This window comes from Lynx canadensis, chromosome E1, assembly GCF_007474595.2.
Source record: "Lynx canadensis isolate LIC74 chromosome E1, mLynCan4.pri.v2, whole genome shotgun sequence".
NCBI classification, from domain to species: Eukaryota; Metazoa; Chordata; class Mammalia; order Carnivora; family Felidae; genus Lynx; species Lynx canadensis.
In genome coordinates, this window is record NC_044316.2 from 3,689,477 (window position 1) to 3,716,086 (window position 26,610).

At 54.7% G+C, this 26,610-nt stretch overlaps 1 protein-coding gene across 1 annotated transcript in view; it reads right to left on the reverse strand.

Moving 5' to 3' along the window:
• STX8 (syntaxin 8) overlaps window positions 1-26,610 on the reverse strand; it is a 251,648-nt gene continuing 225,038 nt past the window's right edge. Inside the window, exon 8 of the mRNA XM_030296686.2 lies at window positions 1-182. Within this exon, the coding sequence (XP_030152546.1) occupies window positions 115-182 (68 nt within the window). The 3' untranslated portion in view covers window positions 1-114. The remainder of the gene's footprint in view (window positions 183-26,610) is intronic.

Consider the following 26,610-nt stretch of genomic DNA (forward strand, 5'->3'; position numbering starts at 1 on the left):
TTCAGAGCGTCGGGGGGGAATTTATTGAGAGCAGCTTTTTCGCGTACCAACGGGGTGCCGAGCTTTTGTCCGTCGCTGGCGGGTGTCACAGCTGGGGGGGGCCCTTCACTGCCGCTAGTTGGTGGGCCAGACCGCCACGACCACAATGGCCACGAGCAGCAGTAAAATCACCATGACCATCCCTGGAAAACAGAAGCACGAGAGACCCCTTTAGCGATCTGTCCCAGAAGGGCGTCACACAGCCGGTTAACAGGGGACGGCGGATGGACACGTCTGTGCCCCCACCCCCGGCCTTCAGTGTGTGTGTGTGTGTGTGCGCGCGCGCGGGGGGCGGGGGTGGTCAGCTGCCCCGGGGACGCTGGAGACTGTCCGCCTCGCTACCTCGAGAGCTGTGCCAGCAAAGTGCCAGCCAGACTGGGGGCTCTGGGTGGGGCCTCGAGTGAGGAGGGGAGCACGCGCCCAGCCCCTGGCTTCTCCGTGGGCAGCGTGGCTCCGTTTTCGGTTTGGCTGGGGAAGCATCGATAACGCAGAGGGCTCTGGGGTTCGCGCGGCAGTATTCAGTCTCGGATCCGCTTTCTCCACTGTCTCCACGTGGCTTGGCCTTTTCTTCTGGAGCCCGAGACGCTTATGTCAGTCATCTGTCAGAACAGCCAATGGACAGACTACTGCAAAGTCAGGGCTCCAAAAACGTCCACTTGCCGGAGGACCCTGGGGCTACCGAGGCCCCCAGAGGGAAGCGAGGAGATAAAGCGTGGGGAAGCGTCTGGGAAGTAATGGGGGGGGGGGAGGTGGGGGGTCAAGCACACGGGGTCACATGGTGGTTTGGCCAACAGGACTGCCCACCTCAGACTGAGAAGCTGTTTCCAGAGAGGTCAGTCCCAGGAGTCCACTCCCTATGCTCTTACGGGAAGTCACTAACATCCTGCTGGTGTTATTAACTAGCTGCTGGCTGGCCACGTGGGGCTATTTAAATTGCAATTGATTAAAATTAAATAGGGGTGGGGCACCTGGGTGGCTCAGTCGGTTAGGCGTCCGACTTCGGCTCAGGTCACGATCTCACGGTCTGGAGTTCGAGCCCCGCGTCGGGCTCTGTGCTGACAGCTCGGGGCCCGGAGCCCGTTTCAGATTCTGTGTCTCCCTCTCTCTCTGCCCCTCCCCTGTTCATGCTCTGTCTCTCTCTGTCTCAAAAACAAATAAACGTTAAAATCAAATAGGGGCGCCTGGGTGGCTCAGTCAGTTGAGTGTCGTACTCTTGATTTCGGCTCAGGTCACGATCCCAGGGTGGTGGGATCGAGCCCCCCTTCGGGCTCTGTGCAGAACATGGAGCCTGCTTGGGATTCTCTCTCTCTCTCTCTCTCTCTCTCTCTCTCTCTCTCCACCCCACCCCCGCTCTTGCATGTACTCTCTCTCTCAAATAAAAAAAATAAAATTCAAAAGATAAATAAAATTAAAGGACTCAGTTTCTCATTTACACTCGCCATATGTCAAGTGCTCAAGAGCCACCTGTGGCCAATGGCCACCGTGCTGGACACAGACAACAGAGACTTCCTTCATCACAGGAAGTCCTCCTGGGCAGAACTGACGTAAGGTCTCGAGCTGTGATGACTTCCCCTGCTGCTCGAGGCTCCACACATATTTGTTGAGCAAACAGACGAACCGTTACGAGGCGTGTCCTCAACACTCACCCGACAGGCTTGGACGGTTTCTGACGTGGGAGCCCCGCTCTCCCTTCTTCTTGAGCCGGTTTTGTTAAGTTATATTTTCCTGGGGAACTGCCCATTTTTTTCTGAGTGCTCGAAAGTACTGGCGTAAAACCGTTTGTGACGTTCTCTTATAATTTCAACACTGTGCTCTATCCGCGTCCTTCTTTTCGTCTCTGACACCGCGTAGTTGAGCATTCTTTTTCCTGATTAGCCTCAAGATGCCTCTTGTTGTTCAACTTTCCCAAGAATTAGTTTTTTTTAAGCTTATTTATTTATTTATTTATTTTGAGGGAGACGGAGACAGCGTGAGTGGGGGAGGGGCAGAGAGAAAGGATCCCAAGCAGGCTCCGCGCTGTCAGCACAGACCCCAACACCGGGCTCGAACCCATGACCTGTGAGATCATGACCTGAGCCGAAACCGAGACTTGGACGCTTAACGGGCTGAGCCACCCAGGCGCCCCCCCGAGGATAAGTCCTGACTTTGCTGACCACCTCTCATTTACTTTGTGTTTTATTGAATTTCTGCATCTATTTTCATTAATCCTTCTGTTCCTAGACTTTCTTTGGCTTCACCCTGCTGTTTTGTCTCTAACCTCTTGAGCAGAAAGTCAACTCATTCATTTGCCATCTTTCTTCCAAGTACGGGCCCCTGTAAGCCTACAACTTCTCATATGAAAAAGCGGCACTGTTCTTCGTTTCTAAACTCCACGTCTTTCAAAATTTTAGGCAACTTCTTTGGCCCAACAGTTAACTCAGAAGCATGTTTTAAAATTCCCGGTTGTAACGAAACATGCATATCAGATATACGTTTAAAAATTTTGAGATCATAATAACACACTCTATTTTGATGTGGAAATGCCTGTGAGTTCCACTGGTGACAAAGCCACTGTGGTTACCTGCCTACGATCTTAACTGAGGAAAAGGCTGCACTCCGTTGGAGGTTAGTAGAAGTAAGAATGCAATTTGCTTTCCCACCCAAGTTCACAGACGCCCTGAATCCTCTCCACAGACCTCCAGGGTCCAATGCAGTCCAAGTAGTATGTATTTTCAATTCAACCCATGTAAGGCAGAACACGCCCATCGTTTTAAACATTAAGAAGGAAGGGACTTAAAGACACATGGCCAGCCTCCTTATCATCTCCCTGTGAGAGTGGGCGATTTTTTCTCAAGACACCCTCTTTCTCTGATGATCTGATCTTCTGAGAGACCTACCCCCTGTTGGGGACCTAAGAGTTCTCCCCCTGATTTCATACGGACATAGACCCAAGTCTCTACATCAAGGGTCGGCAAACTGTGGACCTTTGCACCAAACCTGGCTGGCGGTCTGTTTTCGTACAGCCCCTGAGCCAAGAAATGGTTTTTCTGTTTTTTAAGGGTTGTCAAAAAAGACAAAGAAGTAGATGTGACACGCGGCCGGTGGTCTGCAAAGTCTAAACTATTTCCTGTCTGGCTTTTCACAGAACCGAGTCGATCCCTGCTCTGCATCACTGTGGCCGATAACGACCTAGCCGTGGCCTCGGTTCATCCATTCAGGCCCTGGTTTCCAGTTCTCCCTCCACTTCCTTCATCTGGGGATTTCCTCTCTTCCTTGTAAATTCCGCCGTGGGTTAGCATTTTAGGGGAGAGGCTGTAATATTTTATCTTGCCTTTCGAGATGCTTGTAGGAAGGTGTGCGTGTGTGTGTGGGCACGTGTGTGTCAACATTATCTCGGTCCATCTTCTTGCCAGAACGAGAAGAACAAGTCTCCTTTTTGTGCATTTCTGCCTCCAGAAACATCTTCAGGTTGACCGAAAGTTCCACCTGGGCAGGAATCCCACTAGTTCCTGGCGGGGCGGAGACGTCGTCCTCCGACGTCTAGGGAACAATCCTCAACTGGAGGGCGCAGATGGCCTGAGGAGCGTCGGGGGTGGCTGCTAGGGCTCCAGAGCCCAGGCGTCCCCCGAAGACAAGGGGGGAGGCCCGGGTGTTGAGGAAAGGCGGGAGACGAGGCGTGCTGTCTCAGGCAGCTGTTGCCGACGCTCGGGCAGGGTCGGAGCCGGGAGGGCACTCGAGGCCGCGAGGCTCGCCGTGTGGCGGGGGTTCTGGACTGAGGGAGAGAGGCCGACACAAGTGACCCTGCGTCTTCACGTCAGGGTGGTGATGAGAATAGCAGAACGGGAGAGGAGAGCGAGACGTGGAGAACCGTCACCGGCTGGGAAGTAGGCACCATACGCCCGGGGTCAGCCTGCACACACACAAAGCTCACGATCCAAGGGAAGAGGCCCCAGGCACCGGCGGTTACTGGCCCCTGAGTGTCCGAGGCAGGGACTGAGCCCGTCTAGCTGGCCGCCGTCTCCCCAGGACCGAGCACAGAGCCTCACCCACGGAACAGTCACCGCACGTCCTTTTTTATAGACGTGAATAAACGCATTGAGTCACTGGAAGGGATAAGAGGAACCGGTAAGAAAGACAAAGGAGGAACAGTGGACAGAGAGAAAGAGAGAGAGAAGCTGAGAACATGTGTCAAGGAAGCCAAAGAAAGAGAAGATTCACAAAGTGGTCAGCCACTGTCAACAAATGCCACACAGACGCCAGGGGGCCAGACAGAAGCTCCTGGGCTGATGCCTTTAATGGGACCGCTTAGCGGACAGGTGGCTGCGCCTCTCGGAACTGCTATGACACAGCAATTCCTTGGGGCGCCCGGGGGGCTCAGTCGGCTGAGCGTCCGACTTCGGCTCAGGGCACGATCTCGCCGTCCGTGGGTTCGAGCCCCGCATCAGGCTCTGTGCTGATGGCTCGGAACCTGGAGCCTGCTTCGGATTCTGTGTCTCCCTCTCTCTCCCTGCCCCTCCCCCGCTAGTGCTCTCTGTCTCTCAAAGATAAATAGACATTAAAATTAAAAAAAAAAATACAGCAATTCCTCTTCCAGCTGCTAATTTTTCTATCACAGAAACTGTGGGTCTTACGAACGCGCCACAGCAGAGGTGACCCAGGGCACCTGATGCCCGTGAAAACCGAAGATGCCCTTGAGCTCCTGGTGCCACAGACAGTGGTCACCTGATGCCATGTGGTCAGGCGGGTCCCCGCGCAACGATGCAAAGGCGACTTTAAGAGCAATGAAAACTAGGTCTTTTACATTTTAAGGCGTCTCGGGGCAAACAGGGGCCCTCTGGCTAGGACATTTTCAACAGGTTTCAGTGAACTGGTATGGGCGGAGAGGGTCAACTGACGAAGTCACTTCAAGACGGCAAGGGACGATGACCAGCAAAGGCCAGCTGCAGCCTTTTGGGTTCTCTGGGCCAAAGAGCAGGTGTTTACATATCTTGCCACCCGGTGATCCTTTCTCTTTAAGAGTCTGGCCTTCTTGGAACGTGGCCACGGCTCTGGCACCTTTCTTGAAGGGAGTGTCTCTCCTCTAAAGGATGTTTCGGGAAGAGTCACCAAGGCTCGTTCTAAAGCCAGGGGGGGCTGAGCGGTGCCGTGTGTGGAATATTTCCCGTGCTCGGGGTTCCGTGTGATCTCCTTGCTTACTTGCTTCTTAGCCCGAGAGAAATCCTGTCTCCTCCACCTCATCCGCGAGGGAAAGCTCTTACCGAAGGCCCTGTCCTTGCAGGGGTGGAACTCACCCCTGTTCCACCTCTTCCCCTTTCTCTGCACCAGGGGGGCCCGTGCAGGGGGGATCCTGGTTCCCAACACGATGTGGGGTTTACCAGGGACAGGGGCCCAGACTCCTCTGGGCTGAGAATCTGGGATACAGAGTTTCCACTCATTCTTGCCCCCTCTTCTCTTTTTCCTTCCTCCTTCCCTCCTTCCCACCGTCTACGGTGGCAACTTTGAAACAGGCGCAGAAGTAGATGGGCGAGTAATGATGCCCCGTGATGCGCGAGGCTCGATTCACGACCAGTCTGGCTTCGCCTGTACCCTCCCCCGTGCCCTGTCCGGGTGTATTCTTTTGAAGTGAACCCCCAGACAGACATACTTCATCTCCCGAGACTTCAGTGAGAACCCCTCCAAGATAAGCCATCGCTAAAAAAAAAAAAAAAAAAAGTCCCCACCGTGCATAAGCCCCGACGATTTGCTTTTTCTTGAAGACAGAGATGGGAAAGTGGCCCCAGCCCGGAGGTCACAGGAGACCACGCGGCCGGAGGGTCACGGGAAGACTGTGACTCGTAGTCGGTCACGTGGGACAGAGAGAACTCCTTTCTTTTGCCTCCGAGCGGTGTTGAAACCTCAGGGGTCTGCTTGTCCATCCCCCGGCTAAGGAAATGTTTGACGTTTCAGAACGAGGCAAGACAGTTGAACTTCTGGGAACCTGCCAACTTCTCAAACAATGAACGCTCTTTGCCCCCGGCCCCAGCACGGGAACACCTGGCGGGGCCCCTGGATGGGGATCGCTTCCCCCGCTGGGCCTCGCTCGGCTCCGCGCCCTGCTGCTGCGGGCACCTGGCGACGCGGGGTCTCCCTCCCGACACCCAGTGCCCCCTGCGGGGGAGGGGGGGCCAGGCAGGGGGGCATGCCAGAGTTACGGGAGTGGGAAAAAAATGTCCACTTCCTTTGGTCAGTTCACCAGATGAGGATTCCTTCACCACTCGCAATATTTACAGCCATTAAACAAAGATCTAAGAGAACAAACTCCTTTTCAGACGGGGAAGGCACCTGAAACACAGTCTCTCCGGGACAGCGCTGCGTTTTCTGAAAGTCTGTTCATCCGGATTCACGGTCCCTATTTTTCCCCAGTGAGACGCTGGAAACCTGCGAATTAACGGGGCCGGTGCTGCCGATGTGTCTGCCGTAGTCGGGCATAGGTAACGGCTCTTTGTGCTTATGGAGGAGGAAGGGGAGGAGGGGAAGAAGGGAGAGGGAGAGGAGGAGGAAGGGGAGGGAGGAGGGGGAGGGAGGAGGGGGAGGAGGGGAAGGGAGGAGGGGGAGGGAGGAGGGGGAGGGAGGAGGGGGAGGAGGGGGAGGGAGGAGGGGGAGGAGGAAGGAGGGGAGGAGGGGGAGGGAGGAAGGAGGGGAGGAGGGGGAGGGAGGAGGGGGAGGAGGAAGGAGGGGAGGAGGGGGAGGAGGAAGGAGGGGAGGAGGGGGAGGGAGGAGGGGGAGGAGGGGGAGGGAGGAGGGGAGGAGGGGGAGGGAGGAGGGGGAGGGAGGAGGGGGAGGAGGGGGAGGGAGGAGGGGGAGGGAGGAGGGGAGGAGGGGGAGGAGGAAGGAGGGGAGGAGGGGGAGGAAGGAGGGGAGGAGGAGGGGGAGGGAGGAGGGGAGGAGGAGGGGGAGGGAGGAGGGGAGGAGGGGGAGGAAGGAGGGGAGGAGGGGGAGGAAGGAGGGGAGGAGGAGGGGGAGGGAGGAGGGGGAGGGAGGAGGGGAGGAGGGGGAGGAAGGAGGGGAGGAGGAGGGGGAGGGAGGAGGGGGAGGGAGGAGGGGAGGAGGGGGAGGGAGGAGGGGGAGGAGGGGAGGGAGGAGGGGAGGAGGATTACAAAGTCTGGCCTTCCTTGAGAGAGGGAGAGCAGATCTCAGCACAGGCGCTTTGGGGCACTTCCGGACACTTGCGCCCTCAGCTGTAGGGGTGCGGAGCGAAGCGCGGCGGGAGAGGAGAGGGTGCAGGGGTGATGGGGCAGGAGGTGGGGGGTTTGGAGGGCAATTTTATCTAAAGTCTTTTCATCCGGTTCTGCTTATCCCAGGAGAGCTGTATTGGCTGCTCCGCGATCGTCGGTTGCTTTGGACCAAAATACATATGCTCGTGCCCGACCTGTTCGAGTCCGCGCCCGCGAGCACCTCTCGTGCGGCTGATAACTCTGAGGGTCCACGGCAGGCATTTATGAAACCCGCCTAGAGTCGGCTGGGGGGCTTTTTCCCCAGTTGTGCCTGTGAACAGGTGACATTTGCTCACGCATTACGCAGTTGGCTCCCGCGGATCAAACAGCTCTCTCGCGGCGGAGTCCTGAGCTGAGGTGAGCAAGAAGCAGGAGAGAAGGCAAAACTGGAATATTTGTTTTCCAAAGTTCATGTAAATGTCCCCTGTAATCCCATTACTGGGCAAATAAGCGAAGGCAAGAGTAGACGGCCGGCGGCGAAGGGGAACGTATTTACATTCTGATCGATTCTCAGGCTGCAGGGCCGGAGAACCGCGGTTACCCGCGGGTTCCTGGCCGGAGCTGGGGGGGCTCTGCCGGGCAGCGGGGGGGCCTGGAGCTCAGCGGCTGGGGACAGGGGCACCCACGGCCTCCCCGGGCCCCTGGGGCATCGGCTTCACGCCACCGCTCTGTGCCACCGTCTCCTGCCGACAGCGCTGCCTTCGTCCAGAACTGAACGGGAGTCTTCTCTGACCTTCCGAGTTTGGTTCTGTTCTGACCTGGCACGCGACCCATCCTCAGGCTTTCTTTTTCTCTGCTCAGGGGTGAGCGCTCCTGGGCAGCCCTGGTGGGTTCCCTCCGCTCACCAGACCTCACGCCCTCTCACCCGTCTGCTCGGACCCTCTGCCCTCCGTCACCCTACGGGGCGCCACCGCCTGGGCCGCTCGGCTGGGACTCCGCTCCCTCCAGGCCGCCTGCTGGCTTCCCTGGAGCCAGAGACACTCCTCCCTCCTCTGGCCAGGTTCGTGCCTTAAATGACCGTCCTCTGCCCCTACAGGCCCCTATCGCTTACAAACATGCCTTTCCTCAGGCCAGGGGGGCTCCAGCAGCAGGGAGCGTGCAGTCGGGCGTGGTGGCCCGGGCGCTGGGTTTGGGGGTCAGGGAGACCCGACCTCCGAGCTGCCGGTGGTATATAGGAGGCACTGGCGAAGTTCCTTCCGTCTGAGGCCGGTCCCGCCATCAGTAAAAGCCCCCAGACACCGACTTCGTAGTTGTGCCGTGAGGATTCAGTAAGATGAGGTGCCCGAGGCTCCCGGGGCGAATCCGGGGCCCTGTGAACGGCAGCTACGACGACACGAATTACCCCCGCGTGCACGGCCCGCTGCTAAGAAGGCGCCCGTGTGCGGCACATGCCGCATGATGTCCCGCGAGGGAGCCGGGCTCACGGCCTGACGACGGAACTGAGATGTCACTTGTCCCAGAAGTGAAGAAAGAGGGGCGAACCCGGGAACAGCCGGGTGGCACCCAGTTCAGAAACGGAGCCCGGTTCCAGCTGCAGCCCAGCTGGGGTGACGGGCATCCAGTGAAGGTGGGAAGTTTGGGGAGGAATATGTCTGGCAGCATCTGTCTGGGTCACTGGCCACAGGAGGGGCGGCTGGGCCGGGCGGGCGCTGGCTGCCGTCGGAAGCCAAGTGGACGCTGGGTGAGAGGGGCCGGTGGCCCAGGATGTGGGCCCTGCGAGGAAGGCAAGGTCAGAGCAGGGCCAGCGCGGAGGACGGGCTCGCGGGCGGGGGGAGAAGTGTGAAGCAAACCCAAGGGGAGTCTAGAAGGCCCGCGGAAAGCCTGGTGGGGGCTCTGAAGTTGTGCCCAGCCCTGGAGCACGGTCACCCCGCGGGAGGGTGCCAGCCAGTCCGGCATAATCGCGGGACCGTCGATGCAAGTGATAGAAGCATAAAGAGAACAGAAGTAAAAAAAAAAAAAAAAAAAGTCAGGGGAGCCTGGGTGGCTCAGTCACTTGAACGTCCGACTTCGGCTCAGGTCACGATCTCACGGTTGGTGAGTTTGAGCCCCGCATCGGGCTTTGTGCTGACAGCTCGGAGCCTGCTTTGGAACCTCTCAGTCCCTCTCTCTCTGGCCCTCTGAGGCTCACAGGCACTTGTACACTTTCTGTCTCTCAAAAATAAATTAACAGTAAAAAAAAAAAAAAAAAAAAAAAAAAAAAAGAGCTGCTGTGATGCTATTGGATGTATGTGTGCTCAGAATGTCCTCTGCTCAAATCCCCAAAAGTTGGCAGGGCTTGGTGGGGGGTGGGGGGGAGGCTGGCAAAGCAACGATTTCCCCCAATTTGCACAGAGGAAAACGGGGCTCAGAGGCTGGCCCCACGCTGCCCTTCGGAGAGCCCTAGGAAGGGAACAAGTCAACAGCAGAGCTGGTTCTGGGCCCTCGGGCCGCGTTCCCTGGAAGGGAGCGGGCTCAGGAGGGGCAGCGACCACTGAGGGCCGGCCGGGTGACGGTGGGAGCCGTGGTCCGTGACACTGAGAGACCCCCTCAGAGACACACATGACAAGGCAAAGAACTGCCCAGTTGGCTTGGTTCTGACCGAACACAGAGAAAACTGAGATTAAACAGAGTTTACTGCTTCGGCCTGAGGTCGTGCTGAGTGCGTCCGTCTCTGCCTTTGGACAGGACCACAGCCCGGGGACAAGCGCGGGCCTGGCCCCTTGCCAGCCTGCCGGAGTGAGACGGCCACAGCGCGGGAAGCCAGCGTCCTTGGGGCCACGGCGGAGGGACAGCACGCATGGCCCACCCAACCCTGGCTCGTCTGGGAAGGAACAAGCTTCCTGAGGGGTAAGGGCTGTGCTCTTCTGCAGAGTGGCCGTGCCCACGCTGGGTTTGTGCCGGGGTGACGCGGGGAGGGGAGGGGGGCCTCTCCCTCACGCACCGTCCTCTGAAGGCCCAGGCCCCATCTGGGGACAATCGGCCCCCCGTCCCTGGGCTGGCACGACAGCCCAGGGCCTACAAGAGGCAACACTGCGTCACAGAGACGCTGGAAAAAAGTCAACTCTGGAGAGAAGGCGGCGCCTGTGGGGAAGGAGGTCTGTGTGGGGAGACATCTGGGGGCCAGAGAGAGAGAGAGAGAGAGAGCGCAGGAAGCAGGAATCGGGGAAGGTGGCCTGACCCGAGGGTGGGGGATGGGACGAGAGGAGGGGCTTGCCCAGAAACAGGAAATTAAAAGGAATTAAGACTGCAGAAGCCGGGCGAAGAGCCGGATGTGGGCCCGGAGAAAGGCACGTTCCAGGGCTCTGGGCTCCGGGGATGAGGGCCTGTCCCGCTGGGCGTCGAGTGGCTCTGTCGCGGCCACGGGGCCCCGACGAGGCCCACACTTGACACTGGGTCAGTGGCGATGGGACGTGAGAGCCCACGTCACCAGCCAGGCCAAACCCGGTCGCAGCACAGACGGGTCAGAGTGAACCACACCAGAATCTAGGCGGGTGCGAACATTCGCATTTGGCTCTTCGGGGCCTCCCGGCCTCCCCAGAGAGGAGGGGAATCCGCGCGTCCCTGCCTCCGCAAAACACCACAAAAACGCTCTGCGGATGATACCGATCCTTAGAGGGAGGATGTAAGAACTCGGCCATCGCTGTTGTTTCCTGCGCAGAAGGTGCTGACTAGTTTCTGGGCCCCGTCTGTGTGCCTCGTGTGTTACTCACTTCCCTTCCCCGAAGTAGGCCGGCCCCGGCAACGCTCCGCAATCCCACAGCGCGACTGCGCCCTGAACGGCCGATCCTTCGTATCAGCAACCAAAAGTGGCTTAGGGTGACACTTCAGCTCAGTCATTTAATGCCCGTTCTCTGGCGCATCGATTTTGGCGAAGAAATATCCCCTCGCTGTGCCGGGCATAACCCCGGGGAATGGGAATCTGTCTGGAATCTGGCAGAGATTCAAGTGTCTTTGAAAAGACAGTCAGGAACTCTGTTACGGATCTCTTGTTTTGACAATTCCCTCCTGACTAAGTGTCAGAAGATTTCTGGATGGCTCCAGTCAGGCTACGGATTCATCATCACACATCCCTTTCAGTTGTGGCGTTTGGACCGGGGCACGTCACCTGGCACCAATTAGGGACCCCGCGCAGGGTGACAGGACGGAGCCTCTGCCAAAGCCCGGAGTCGGGTACAGAAAGGCAGGGCAGGGGGATCGAGAGGATACTTTTTTGATACATCAGATGCTCATCCTTCTGATTTTCAATTTTCTTTTATTATTTTTGTTTTAATTTTTTTTTTCAACGTTTATTTATTTTTGGGACAGAGAGAGACAGAGCATGAACGGGGGAGGGGCAGAGAGAGAGGGAGACGCAGAATCGGAAACAGTCTCCAGGCTCCGAGCCGTCAGCCCAGAGCCCGACGCGGGGCTCGAACTCACGGACCGCGAGATCGTGACCTGGCTGAAGTCGGACGCTTAACCGACTGCGCCACCCAGGCGCCCCTGAATTTTCTTTTTTTAAAGCAAATCATTTCACTGAGATACAGAAGCCCACCGGGTGGTATATTTGAATCCGAACCTCAAGAAAACATCTTCCTGGCAGGTGGGGTGGGGGCAGCGGCTGTGTCTGTTCCACTTGACCCTCCCACAGGCACAGCTGAGGGGCCCAGCGGTGGAGCCCGCGTGAGGCCACCGGGCTCCCTTCCCCAGGAATCGTGGAGCTCAGACCGAGCGGGGTTGGGGCTCGGTCACGGTAACGGTGACACTCCAGAGAGGGGGCCGACAAAATGGGCCCGGAGGTCCCAGGATGTGCCTTAGTTCTGACTCTTCCTGACACGCGGCTGGCTCGGTGATCCCTCGGGGTCTCCCGAGTCACCCGACATCATTCAAACAAATGACACGTTCTTGTGGCGCCTGGGTGGCTCCGTGGGTTGAGCGTCCGACTTCAGCTCACGGTTCGTGGGTCCGAGCCCCGCGTCGGGCTCTGTGCTGACAGCTCAGAACGGGGAGCCTGCTTCGGATCCTGTGTCTCCCTCTCTCTCTGCCCCTCCCCTGCTTGCTCTCTCACTCTCTCTCTCTCTCTTTCTCTCTCAAAACATAAACATTAAAAAAAAAAAAATGACACACTCTTTAACCTAAACGTGCCAGAGTCATTTCCTCTGACTTGTAACTGAGACCTTGCAGTAAAGAGACCATCAGAAAACATAACTACGCGTCTCCGGTTATTTGGGGAAATGTCAGGGTAGCACGAGAACAGTTCTGCTTTACTGGCACAGCGTTGAAAGGCCATCAAAGGCCGCTGCTCCTCAGGGCGAGCAATCTGGTGCCCCATCCCCCCCTTATCTCTGAGTGGCCTGAGGTCCCACTGCGATATCCCACCATCAAGAGGCCTTCTCAGATACTCTTTCGCAGACGCGTCTCCTATCACGTTACAAATCCTCCTGCACTGCAGTAATATTATTACCACAGTAATAATCTAGTAATGCGCCAGATGCCGTCCTGAAGAGCCAAAGGTATTTGGAGCAAAGATCAGGGCAGGAGAGTCCCCCTCTCTATAAGCAAGGCTCACAGGGACCCCTTGGATGGGGTGAGCAAGCTGCCTGGAGACTTCCCCTTGGGGACCCCTCCTTCCCCAGAGCACACGCCGTGGAGGGGCCCATCATCGAGGGTGTGGGTCAAGCAGGTCCCAGGCGGACTCACACCGTTCCCGCCACCACGGTGCTTCTAACAAGAGCCACGCCCACCACCGTGAGCGGTGGTGGGCACTTTATATCCATCACGTACGTTATGCGTGGAGATGCTCCCCGATGAAACGGAAGGGCCCCACCCCCGATGCGGTTAGGAAAGCCAACACATCGGACAGCCTCTGGATTGCGCGTCTCTGTGATGGCTTTCGGCTGACGTCCCGAATACGGACTGAGCGTCTCTACCGGCACCGTTCTAGGCACTGGGGCTACAGCAGTGAACAAAAAGACAAAAATCCTTGCCCTCGCTGAGTTGCTACTTGTGCGTGCGTGCGCACGCACGGCGGGTGGAGACGAAATCCAACTGAGTAAATTACACCGTGTGCAAGAAGGTGCAAAGGGCTTCTCTCCTCCTGCCGTCGCCCCTCCCTTAGGTTCCAGGGGCGGAAGGGGCAGGGAGTGCTAATACTTTCCAGAAACCGGCCGTCCCGCGGCGGGATCTGGAAACACGCTGCGGGTAAGATTAGGGTGCCTTCCTACGGGGCATCAGGAAACTGCCATCCGTGAAGGTTAACAATACGTAAGCCCAGCAAGAACACATTACGAAAGCCGGCTGGAATGACGGGTGACGTAATGACAAGTGGAAACAGAAAGGGGACTAATTACGAGGCGCGGAAAACGGCGGGCTGGCGAGGAGGAACTTGCCCGCGGGTCCCCGGCACCCTCCAGGACGGGGCACCCTGGCCGGGGGGACGTGTGGCTGGACACGTGGTCCGATCCGAGGGAGCAGCTTCTCGGATTACAGCGAGTGCTCATGTGGCCTGTTTTGACAGCTTGGGGCCCGAATGAATGGCGTGCTCCCAAAACGGATGGCTGTGGCCGTTCTTAGGGGCCGTTTCGCTTTACAGTGAATAGTGCTGGCCACCGGCTGGTTGCTGAAATCCCAAGGAAGCCAGGCTCTGGTGGCAGGAGGAGGAGGGAATGGGAGGCACAGGGTGTCCTCGAACCTCTGGAAGAGTCGGGATGAATGCGTTGCCGTTGCTGCTTCTGGTGCTTTGGGAGGAAGCCACTGTGGAGGCCGCCCCCCCCACCCCTCCCCGATCTCAGTGCTCCCTTAGCCTCCGACGTGACACTGGCCAAGAGCCACAGACAAGAAACACGACTGGTAAGAGCGTTGGGAGAAAAAAGAAACAAGGGCTGCACAGAGCAGCCGGACACGGTCCTTTCGCTTGAAGAGCTGAGTCTCAGGGCGCCCGGGGGGGAGGCTCCGTGTCTGACCTCAGCTCAGCTCATGATCTCAGAGCTTGTGGGTTCGAGCCCTGCACTGGGCTCTGTGCTGACAGTGTGGAGCCTGCTTGGGATTCTCTCCCTCCCTCTCTCTGTCCCTCACCACTTGTTTGCGCGCGCACACACACACACACACTCTCTCTCTCTCTCTCTCTCTCTCTCCCCCCCCCCCCCCCCCAACGAACAGCTCAATCTTTTCCCAAAGAGCCGGAACATACACCACGATCACTCGGTTGGGCTGGGAAGCCTATCCCCATCACTGAGGCAGAAACATGAGCTCTGTGCTCAAACGGTCACCCCCGCTTTCAAATGGTCACCAGCAAGCAATGGGAAGCTGTCTGGCCCACCAACTTCCAGCACCATGCCGGTCACTTCCCAACCGTGCCGCCAAAGGACAGAGGGCGAGGCCGCACGCGAGGGGCCATACGGCGTGGCACCAGGGGCAGCAGTGGGGGCCGGATAATCAGACTGCCTGCATTCGGGCCACGCCTCTGTCGTCGGGGCAAGGCGCCCGGTCTCCTGAGCCTAAAACCGGGGCCGTGCTAGCTCTTAGCCCCCACAGGTGTCACGGACACGAAATGAGGCAGCACGCTCAGTGCCGGGGACGCGGCGCGTTCTCAGCCAACATCAGCTGCCGTCAGTCCTGCTGGAAGTGGTTCTGGCTACAGAAGTGGCCGTGACGACGCGCACTCTTTGGACAGAAGACGCTGTGGTCCGCACCCTGTGCGTAAGTCCCTCTGGCCTTCAAGGCTGCCGCAGCCGCCCACAGCATGTCACCAACACCCAGGAGGAGGGGACCCCCGAGGAGGACAGGACTACCCTTCCTTGCTTCTGCCGTGAACACAGACTTGGAAATTTACGCTCCTGCAGAGTTCCCCAAGAGGCTGTGTGCCCTCATGTTTACTTTTGAGAGAGAGAGAGAGAGAGAGCAAGCAAGCGGGGGAGGGGCAGAGAGAGAGGGAGACACAGAACCCAAAGCAGGCTCCAGGCTCTGAGCTGTCAGCACAGAGCCCGACGCGGGGCTCAAACCCACGAACCGTGAGATCATGGCCTAAGCCGAAGTCAGATGCTCAACCAACTGAGCCCCCCAGGCGCCCCTATTCATACTGTTCTTAAATGTTTTTTCCCAGCCCCAAAGACGTCCTTCCACAGCCAGCAAAGCATCCAAGGATCCCTCGCAGAGGGTGACTGCCACTTTCAGAGCGTTCCTAAGTGAAAACATGGACCCGGAGCTGGTGTCCCCAAAGCCCTCTGTGGCTCTGAGGCCCAGACCCACAGAAGCCATGCCCAGATTCAACGACATCACCAGCGGGCTTCAACGATATCACCAGTGAGCCGTCTGAAAACAAACGGACAAGACCCCAAGTCAGACATTCTAGAATACGGTCAGCCTAAAAGCCGTCGAGCAACGATCTTATTGGTCAGAAGGATGGACGTAGTATTTGAGGCCCACAGAGTCACCGTAGCAGAGCAGGGAATCTGGGAAGCAGGTGCCTGCCTGGGGTTCCCCATAAGAAGTGGGGCTGACATCACTTTCAGGGATAAGGTAACCCAGGTGGAAGTCCTCCTCTCTCTTGCCCTGAAGGTGGTCAGGGTGGAAGGGGCTTAATTAGACCCTAAAGATATAGTCAGAGAAAGGCATATGGATGCCCACAGCCGAGTGTCACAGGCCACCCGTCAGCCTGTCCAAGACGACCCGGTGTTGCCCATGACACGTCACCCACGACACGTATCTTTCAAATATACGTTATTGGCGCAAATAATAAAAGGTGTTTGGGGATGATATTAGAAGGATGTCATCAACGTCTCCTCATCCACTCTTTCGGGAAAGAGGAGAACCGACCATCCAAAACGTCAGACTTGGCTTGGAGGCATTTGTGGACTCACACTGAACTGGGTCTGTCAGAGATTTCAGAAATCATGTCAAAGCAAAACGGCAGAGTTGAATTTTGACACATTCCCCACGAAAGGATCCAGTTTTCCCACCCTGGCCTCTCACTCGGAGTGCGCCACGTTCTCTTACACCTCCGCGCCTTGGCACGTGTTGTTCACACTGTTCCAGAGCCCTCTGTGGCTTCCGCACACCCGGCACGCAGGCACTCTGCTCAGAAACGCTCCCTCCCTGGCGACACCTTCCCTCCCGTGCCCGAGGCACCCTGGGGCTGCTTTCCTTGGCTTCTCTACCCTGAACACATGCGTTACAGACATCAGCTCGTTACTTGGGTAAACTGACAGCCGACTGGGTTCACGGAGGACCTCCCGGTAGTCCATAAATTCTTAAGAGGACAGACCATGCTCTCCCATGACTGTGTCCCCCAGCAATGTTACGCACGGGTGCCCAGCACAGGTGTCCTAGAACTGTGCTATGTGTCACTGTGTTATGTACTTGGGTTTTGGTCGATTGGAAAGCTGCTCATCGTTTAGACTCAAATATCGATTGTCTGGGGGCACATATCAATCAACGGTGTGGATCTCAAATGATACTCGCACTTGGGGATAATGTGGAAGATGTTCTAGCAGCTAGAACAGTACTTGATACGTAGCAAGTGCTCCATGAGCATGTGTTGAATGAATGAATGAGCGTAAACTATCAACAACACAGGTTATTATGGAGTGTTAGTTCTGACGAACTGTGAGGGATGGGGCGCCGGGGTGGTTCAGTCCGTTAAGCGTCCTACTTCTGCTCAGGTCATGATCTCATGGTTCGTGAGTTCGAGCCCACGTCGGGCTCTGTGCTGATGGCTCAGAGCCTGGAGTCTGCTTCGGATTCTGTATGTCTCTCTCTCTGTCCCTCTCCCGCTCATGCTCTCTCTCTCTCTCTCTCTCTCACTCAAAAATAAACATTAAACAATGAAAAATGTTAAAAAAGGAACTGTGAGGAATACATGTAAATACAGTTGGTACTGACAAAGTCAAAATCAATGTATTACCCATAAGTTAATATCAATATAAAATTCCAGGAGAACATATTCTACAAGTATCCTTCAAATACATCAACAGTCACATTTTTTTTTTTTAATTTGAGAGAGAGAGAGAGAGCGCGCGCAAGGAGGAGAGGGGCCAAGGGAAGACAGAGACAATCTGGGGCTCGATCCCACGACCCTGGGATCATGACCTGAGCTGAAATCAGAGTCAAAGCCTCAACCGACTGAGCCAACCAGGCGCCCCCGACAGAATCACATTTTAGTGAAATGCTGGGATTTTACCAGATGCTCGTGGGTTTCTTTTTAGCACAGATGATTTGGATTCAGAGTTTTCAGCAAAGCGGACCCTCTGTATTGAACGCACAGATCATTCGACATTTCACTCATTCTCCGTAACTTCTGGTCACCCTCTATTCCCAGACCTTCCCAAGAAGGAAATAAGTAATGGTCACCTAACAACAGAACAGTTGCATTGGCGTTTGGGGCAGCGCTATCCCAGCGTGATCTCTGGTGGGTCAGCACCATCCAGGAGAGGTTTAGAAACACAGCTTCCAGGCCCCGCCTCACCCCTGCGGAGTCCGGACCTCTAGGGGTGGGGGCTCGGGAAGGTGGGTGTCAGCCAGGCCTCCACGCGATCCTTCCGGCGCTAACATTCGAGAGCAATGTCTTTGCAGGCAGAATCAAAGGCTCAGTAGAAGTTCTCCAGTCCATAAAGTAAAATGTCAACTGTTACACGCTAGGGAAGGGCACTATGAACATATAGGGCCGGGGGTCCCCAGCCGGCAGGAGGGCCACTGTTCCGGGGGACAAAGGAGGCACCCAGGGACTTCTAGACTCATGAGGAAGAGGCGCAGCCCGGGATGTGTCTGACGCACAAAACTCGTTGGCTGTCACAACACCACCCCCCGCCCGCCCCGGTCCGCGTCCCACGCCAATATTACCCCCGCCTCATTTCCTCTCCACAGAGATAGCTCTGTTCGGAGAAAGTCTGCGGGGCCAGCAGCGGGTGTAACAGCTGACCCGCCCTGCTTATTAGAATCACCGACTCCAAGAATCATCTCCACCGACGGCCAGCCTTTCTGTTTAGCGCCAGGTTGACCCAAGATGGTCATGGCCGCTGGGAAACTTTGACTCTTCTTCCTCCCAGGGGCCCCGAGAAAGCCCCTTCGATGGTGGCGACAGCAGGACGAAGCTGGTGTGATTTCAGCTTCGGACGCGGACGGGCCGGTGTGACGGCCGCGTCCCCGCCGTCGGGGGGTCCCGATGTCGGACGACGCCCGTATCGGCCGGCGCGGCTGAGCAACGAAGGTTCACCCGCACGGATGCACTGGGTGCCAGGGAGGTCCCAGGAGGCGCTTTGTCACACGCAGCTCGCCACGGCCCCCGGCCCTCCCAGAGGGTGCCCCGGAGAAGCTTTCAAAGCAGACAGCCCCTCTGTTAGCAGCTCTCTTCCAGCCGCGGTGGGCGAGGGAATGAGAGAGGGAACGTCCGATGATTACTTCCTTATGGCCCTCACATTCTTCAAGTATATTCCCTACACCCGCTGGAACGCTGCTGCATTCTTGAGTCCTTCCTTCCCTTTCAGAGCACTGTCTTGTATTGACACGCCGCTAAAAGGACACAGGAGCAGGACCGGCCTCCCCTCCCTCCGCGCGCACCCCTCCTTCACCATGGCCGTGCTCTCTCCACGCCCGCCGTGCCTTGTTCTCTTTCTAAGAATGCAATAAACATTTCAGCACGATCTTTTCAATCCACATTATTTATAATATTCTGAACATCCATCGAGCCTGGCCAGAACCGCTAAGCAATAAATCAAACTTAGCAACAACAAAAAAAGGAAGGATTGGGGGGTGGGGATCACCCTTTGGCGAGGCTAAAGCCTGAGCCGGCTCATTCCCCAAAGGGCTTGGTTATGTTAGGAAAACCGAGATGGGGATGAGACTCGGGGTTTAGAATGACATGCAGGCAGGAACTCGAATCTATAGGCGTAATCGTCACTTTGTATAAATCTCAAACAAACCTACCTCTCAGGGGTGTCGTGGGGATAAATGAGATACGTGGGAAGCACTCCTTTCTGGGTCCGAGAGGTCATCTTCTTGGAATGAAGAGGCTGAAAGCCCTCCTCCTCTCCTGGGGCTCCAGTCCTGGCTAATTACCATCCCCGCCACAGGTTCAGATGCCATAGGGGGGAGCCCTGAAGCGGGGGGCCTTGGGGGCGGAGCTGAGCAGGTGATGTGTTAATGGCGGCCTGGCCACTAGGGCCCGGCTCGGGTGGCCACCCTCGGGGCGCCACCCCCGACCCCCCACCACGCTCCCCCGCCCCCACCGGTGGGGACCAAGCCAGGCCACATGCAGCCAGAGGCCTGTCCCTGGAAGGATTCTGCTCCTGGCCGGCGGTGGGGGGCGGACACCCATGTCCCACACCCATACTGCATGGCGCTAGGCAGGTTTACACAGTCTGCCCTTCTCACAGAGGCAGCATCTGGCTGGAGAGCTCGCCGATGATTTCAAAATTTATCTAAACAAACGTGGCGGCCAGCGGAGGCTATTGGCTAATTGCGTAATTGGCCTGAGGCCTTGCTGCCTGGGCGATTTCCCACTCGTTCCGAACGTCTCGCACTGGAAATCCAAGCCGCCCGGCCTTGCCGCGGACCAGGCGTGTGTTTACGTGGCTAGACCTCAACTTCGCGGCTCTGCGGCTGTGGAGTCAGACGGGCTCTGCAACCCGCCGTCAGTGGTCCCCTTCTGACGGTTTCCTGCCTCTCCATCCTTGGGCGGTGGTTCTGAATGTGAGACCGGAGTTGCTGAGTCACAGCCCACGCCGTGTCACCAGGGTCTCATGCTGGTTCTGGGGAAATGACCATAACCGGCGGGTCACGGGACTTCTCCGCAGGGAAGCAACTCTTCTTCCGAAAACGGTCAAACGTGCCAACCAGTTTAGCCCCACCAGCCCACCACTTTGCATTTCCACCTCGTCTGGCCTTGCTGTAAGACCGACGGGCCGTCCTGTTCAGGTTCACCTGCTTGCCGGACTCGGTGACTGTAAGGTTGCGAGCAATGTTCTAGAAGGTTCAGCACTGGCGTGGCCGTGTTCGTCACTTGTACCAGGAAGTGTCCAAAAAAACCCCCAAATTTATGGATGATTTCCATATGTGCTTTAAAAAAGTCTTCTAAAATACGTTTTCTTTATGACCTCCCTAGGGCACAGGAACCACCGAAGTCTTTATTCCGTGACCGTGACAGTCAATGATCTGTTCACAGTGTCCACTTCCTTTGCTCCCGATGACACAGACACCCTCCGCCTCTCCAGCCCATCCAGCCCGAGGGGCTGACCCAGACCTCTCGGGTCTCTTCGACTTCTCTCCCTTGGCTGTTGCCTCCCGGGCCGGACTTTTCTACCCGCAGACCTGCCCGCCTCCCCATCCCTAAATGGAGGGCTGGTCTAGGAGCCACTGCTCTCTGCCTTTCCCACCTTCAACCGTTTACACACGCTATCTTCTTGCCTTTACTCATGTGGTGTCGGGGACACGTACGGTTAGGCCCACGGCTTTAGAGCCAGACTGCCTGGGTTCAAATCCCGACTGCCCCACTTCCCATCTGCGTGGCTGTGGACAAGCTACTTACCCTGTCCGTGCCTCGCCCGTAAAATGGGGATAATAGTAGAACGTATGTTGCACCGGCTGTGGTTTCGGTAACGCAGCAAGTGCTCAGTAAACATCTGTCTTTCTCATTATTAAGGCTTTACCAGACACGTTTCATGGTGTGCCTCCAGCCCCTTCAAATGGGCTCTGTTTCGACCCAGGCTGTGGTTGGGGGTGAGCCCTGGCAGTCACAGTTTATACGCCATGATCACGCCCATCAAGCCACGGTGACTTGGGCATACAGAGGTTAGCTAATCCACAGCCTGGCCAGCAGCTTCTGACCCAGCACGTGAAGCTGAGTTAAGAAAAAAGATTCTTTTCTCCTTCTGAACTAGGAAACATGGGGCAACCCAGACTTGCTAGGTCCTTCTTGCTTCCAAATGGTGTCGTGCGTCCTCATGATAAACGTACCTAGATGATGTGAGTGGTTCTCTTCTCTTTTTTTTCCCCGGCCAAAAGCACCCCCAAAGGACAAAAGCTTAACTACTGTATCTCTCACATATGTCCCACTGCAGGTACACGCACTTAAAAGACAGATTTTGACGAAAGGGATACATTTCTTGTTGCAAAATTTGGGGTCACTGGCAAGATGGCCGGAAAGTTTTCTGTCACTTTTGACACTAGACCTTTTAGGCCATCAGTGAGATATCTAGGACATGAATGAAATCGGTTTAATTGACTCCTATTTCAAATCCAGGTCCTACAATGCCTGTAGGTTTAATTGGATAAAAGTCTTTTTTTTTTTTTTTTTTTTAATTGATGGATAGTTGACAGCATAAAGTCTTTATGAGTTAAGGTGAGTCCAGAGCCAACTCCTTTCTGGTTAACTTCTCCGTCACTCTGGAGAAATGTCCCTACTACCATTTCTCAAACGACGAAGTGGAGCTTTCTGGAGCACCCGATGTGGGTGGAAATAACATCCATCCATCATTAACCCACTGTATGCTGGGTGCCATGCTAGACACTGGGAATAGGGCAGTGGTCAAGATGGACCCGATACATGACCCCAGGGGATTTATATGCTAATGGGGGAGGCAGACAGACATTCAAATAATCCCACAAATCACGATGGATGTTAAGAATAGAAACAAACAAGGTACTATGATAAGAAGTATCTTAACGCAGTGGTCAGGCGAAGGATCCAGTCACCAGCAAAGGTGGGCAAAGGCCACAGGACACCTGAGGATTTCACGGCATGGCAAGAAAGACACTGTGGTTGGAACGGGCCAATGGGAAGGAGAGAAATGAGGATGTGTTTGGTAAGAAAGCCAGGGGCTAAGGTCTGCAGGGCCTCGGGGGTCACGGGAAGGAGCTGGGTTCTATTCTGAGTACAAGGGAAGCCACTGCTAGGTTTATGTAGGGAGTGGCAGCATCTCATTTATGTTATACAGTCATTTGGGTCCAGTCTCTGTGTACAAGTAAAGTCAACAAGACCGTTCTGAGAGAACCAACACAGCATCCAGGTGGGAGAGTGGAAGCGGGTGGTGGTGGTGGAAATGGAGGGATTTGAAAGGCAGTTTAGAAGACAATTACCAGGCCTTCCTTTTGGGTAAGAAAGGGGGCCGTGTGAAAGGAGAGGAAACGATTTCTATCTCGAATAACGGGTCAGTGGGGTGCCATTTACTGACACGGAGAAAACCAGGGGCTTCTGGGTAGGCTGCGAGGGATTTCAGTTGAGATCTCAAATAAACCTTTGGGCGTGCAGCGGAAATCTGGAGCTCAGAAGACAGGTCTTGGTTGGTGATGGTGGTGGTGATGGTGACAGATGGAAAGGCCAAAGAGCTTTGGGGGGAAAGGTCACGGGAGGTGCAGAGCAGCAGGGACGGAAGAGCAGCAGGAGGACGTTAGGGCAGATGGCGGAGCGAGGGGACGCCGAGCTCATTAGGGACTTTGGAGACTAGGGCCAGGGGTGGGTGGAGGGAGGGCCGTGCCACTACCCGCTGAGCACAGCAGCAGTAGCACCAACTGCCGAGGGTCCACTGTGTGCCAAGCACTGTGCCCACCGTCTCAGATACGCCATTTCTGTCACCATAAGAGTCCTGCAAACCGCTATCGTCAAGACGATGAGGACGACGGTGACCATGACCATGATGAGGAGGAGGAGGAGGACAACGGTGGAACCCAACGCTCAGAACAGTTAAGCGACTTATCTAAGGTTTCAAAGCTCCTCAGTGTTGGGGACTGAATGCAGGTCTGACTAGCTCCAATGGTCATAGTCCTGAAGACCATGCAATAACGTCGAGACTGTACGTGACTACAAATACCAATGACACACCTTCCAAGCCATCTTCTCTGCTTCCGCTGCCGGCTGTCTCATTCTAGACAAACAACTATGGACTTCTCACCCTCTCCCTGCCGCAGAACAATCCAGTGTCCCACTTCTGGCAGCCAGGTCAACCCTCTTCCCAAATGTCAACTCAAAGCCTAACCATATGTGTTCCTTGCTTTCCCTTCAAGAACCAGAAGAGACAAAATTAGTTACTTGCAGATGATGGAGCGCCAACCTGGAAATAACAAAATAACCAATGGAAGACCTATCTGAACTAAAGAGGCCAGTTAACAAACACACTGATAGACCTCGACCCCTTTCTTACGAACCAGTCACAAACCACGGAAGACACGATGAGAAAAATTTACTAATAACCATACTCGTGAATGGAGAACAAAGGAATTCACAAAAATGGACAGGGCTGATATTTTGGAAATTCCGTAACCTTACTGAGGGCCATAAAGGGAAATCCAAATAGAGAGAGAGAGAGAGAGAGAGAGAGAGAGAGAGAGAGACATATCCCATATTCCTGGAGGGGAAGATTCAATATCATGTGTGTGCCCATCCTTTCCAAACTAACATCAACGTTCAATTTGGTTATAATAAAAATAACAACGGACTGTTTCAGGAACCTGCCCAAATACTGTGAGCAACCAACTCACAGTCTCAGATACACTGTCTGTTCCCATTTTGCAGATAAGGCACCCGGGGCTCGGGTGAAGGAAGGTGGAAAGTATTCGAAGGAAATTCACATGGAGGCACAAAACGATAATTGCATGACATCTGCTGCAGTTGTGTGTGGACGTGTGAGGCAGGAGATAAGGGTGGGGGCTGTAGATCCCAGGGGGCCCCAAGTGTTGCCACCTGGAACTTGGGTCCTGGGGAGTCTCCGGAAGGTTGAGCAGAGAGCGGTGGTGGTGGAGGGAAGGGCCAATGAGAACAAGTCCATGTTTTTCAAAGCTCACCCTGGTGCCTGTGTGGGGAAGGCACTGAAAGGGGGCAGAACTGCAGACAAGGAGGTGAGTCAGGAAACAGAAGGATCCAGAAGGGATGACAGGAGTCTGAAAGATAGAAGGAAGGGGGCACACGGCTTCCACAGACCCTGAAGAGGGAGGAGAACCATCACAAGTTTGGGTCACATTGGATGCTGAGCGAGAGGGACGAGCCAGGCGCAACTCCTGAGGGTTTGGCTTGAGAAACGGAACGGTCGGCAGGCTTGTTCATCAAAATAGAAAACAGAGGAGGAAAAGCAGGGCTGGCGAGGATCACAGGCCCAAGTTTGGACATCTTGGGTATTATGTCCAGCAAGTTTTAACAGCACAGTATTGCTTTTCTTCCACCGGGATTGTAGAGAACATGTCTTTTGAGCTCGCAAGTCACTGGGGGGAAATTTCCTATTTGGGTTGGGGGTTGGCGGTTGGGGGCAGGCCTCTATCTACTTTAAATATCCCAAGTGTGACACAGATGCATATACTTTGGAGTAGCTCTAAAAGTGATAAAAGGCCTTGGGGGTGGGTCCAGCCTCAACAGCTGGTAAAGGCCTCCCAGGCAAGGGGAGTCTTTGGGGTCTTCTTCCCATGCTCCTGCGGAGGCGGAGTCCAATACCACTTCTCCATTTCCCTCCCTCTACCCCAAGACTCCCAGATCGTCATTGTATGTTTCTATACATTTGCGAAGGTTTTCGCTGGTGCTTGACGCCATTTTCTTACTACAGTCCCTCCTCTTGGACGTCCTAGTGTGTCTCTTCATTCATTACAGTCCTTCAGACATTATATGGTTTCAAAGTATGGTAAGACAGTTGTCAACAGCAAGGCACGTGATTGGAAGCCATGCTTTTAATCAATGACACATTAGTGTCTCCAGGTGCTGTTTTCTTAACTTATAACCATCTTCATCACCCTGATCCTTAGACTTAGCCGTTTATCACAGTGTACAGAAAAAAAGGTCAGCCAAAGGAAAGCTAGCTTCTCTATTTGACACTCTTTTGGCCAACCTATCGGCCAGGAAGAGCACAATTGAGACGCTCTCGCTCATCTATGGCGGAATTTCCAACTGAAAGAATCTGGAGGGGCTATCCAGGCAAGAATTGCACTTGCGAATTTGAATACGTGAACTGAGAGAGTCGCTTTACGGGGATGAACTTTGTTTTTCTGTGCCCAAACTACAGAAAGGCATGTGTCTGTCTGTCCTCTGGCAAATGGGGATCCAAGACACCAGCACAGGTGGACGTAGAAACTAGGTAGGGGCTCTAGTCAGGGGAAGGCAGTCCAGGAAATCGGACAGGTATCCTCAACAGGGAAAACTTGGGGTGTTCACAAGTATGGATTCCCCAAACTGACTGTGACCCCAGGTGATGAGCATCTGAAAGAATATGGATTTTATGAAGCTCACGGAATGGCCCGTAGTAACTTCTGAACCCCTTCACCATCACAGACTATCTTTTACTCCGACAAAACGTTGTGGATCGTTAGAAATGGCTTTTCTTATATTAAGAAGGAGTTTTCTTCCTTTATATAAATATTTAACCTTCTGTGTTTGCAATAAAATTCTCAGAGTTTTCATTTCATGGGGTTAAAATATAAACTCAAGCAGAGCGTTCACCACGGTGACCTAAATGTAGAGGTTTTGCTTTGAATGGCCCTCTTCATTCTATAAGCTTGACCTGTACGCGCCTTTTAAAATTAAAAACAATTTTCTTAAGCAACGACGTGTTTCCAGTAACTTCTGTCTGTGGGGATTACATTCTAGTTCATTTTCTGGAATCATTTTCTTAATCAAACGCAAAATGGCGGTCCCTTCGGCGAAGCCTGGTGGAAACGGTACCCTGAATAACATTCGAGGGTTTTCTTTTGAAGCTGAACTCTGGCAATTACTGTACTGGAAAAGGCTGTTTTACGACGGTGCATTTCTTCAGGAGAGGAAATGATTTTTGAGAATACTGAAGCCTTTTTTATTCTAAAGCAGGCCAGCAACACCTGTACACAATCTTTGTAGACAACAATAAGACTTTTTCTGAGGTCTCGTGTCATGACCATTTAATTTAATAGCTCTGAGAGTTTACACAGGACACTAATACCTCAGTTAGCTGGCAAGATTGGCGAACTGGGGATTCCAGTTAACTTAATTTTTCCATCAACTAATAGTAACCCATTTATACGCAATGAAATTTCCTCAGCAGGATATGGGGGATCTGGACATCTCTTTTCAGGTATGGACAACTGTTATGTTTTGTCTCTTGGTTTGACATTTTTTTTAGAAGAAAAAAAAAGCGGCATTTTCCCCCCCTTCATAAATCTTCACATTAATAAACCAATAATCAAGCACATGTGAGAGACCTCACCAAAAAAAAAAGAAAAAAAAAAGGTTAAATTTAACACTGATAGTCTCCAGATAAAGAAAATAAACCGAGGGAGGAAAATAAAATATATTCCTCTCAATCCACGGTAGTGTTCATTTTCACATGCTAGGCATCAGTGTGCACCCGGGGGACACAGAGATAAACAATACATGTTTTTTTGGGCCTTGGAGGCTCACAGTTTATATGTAGAAGAAGTTGAGAACTTCAGAAGATACGAG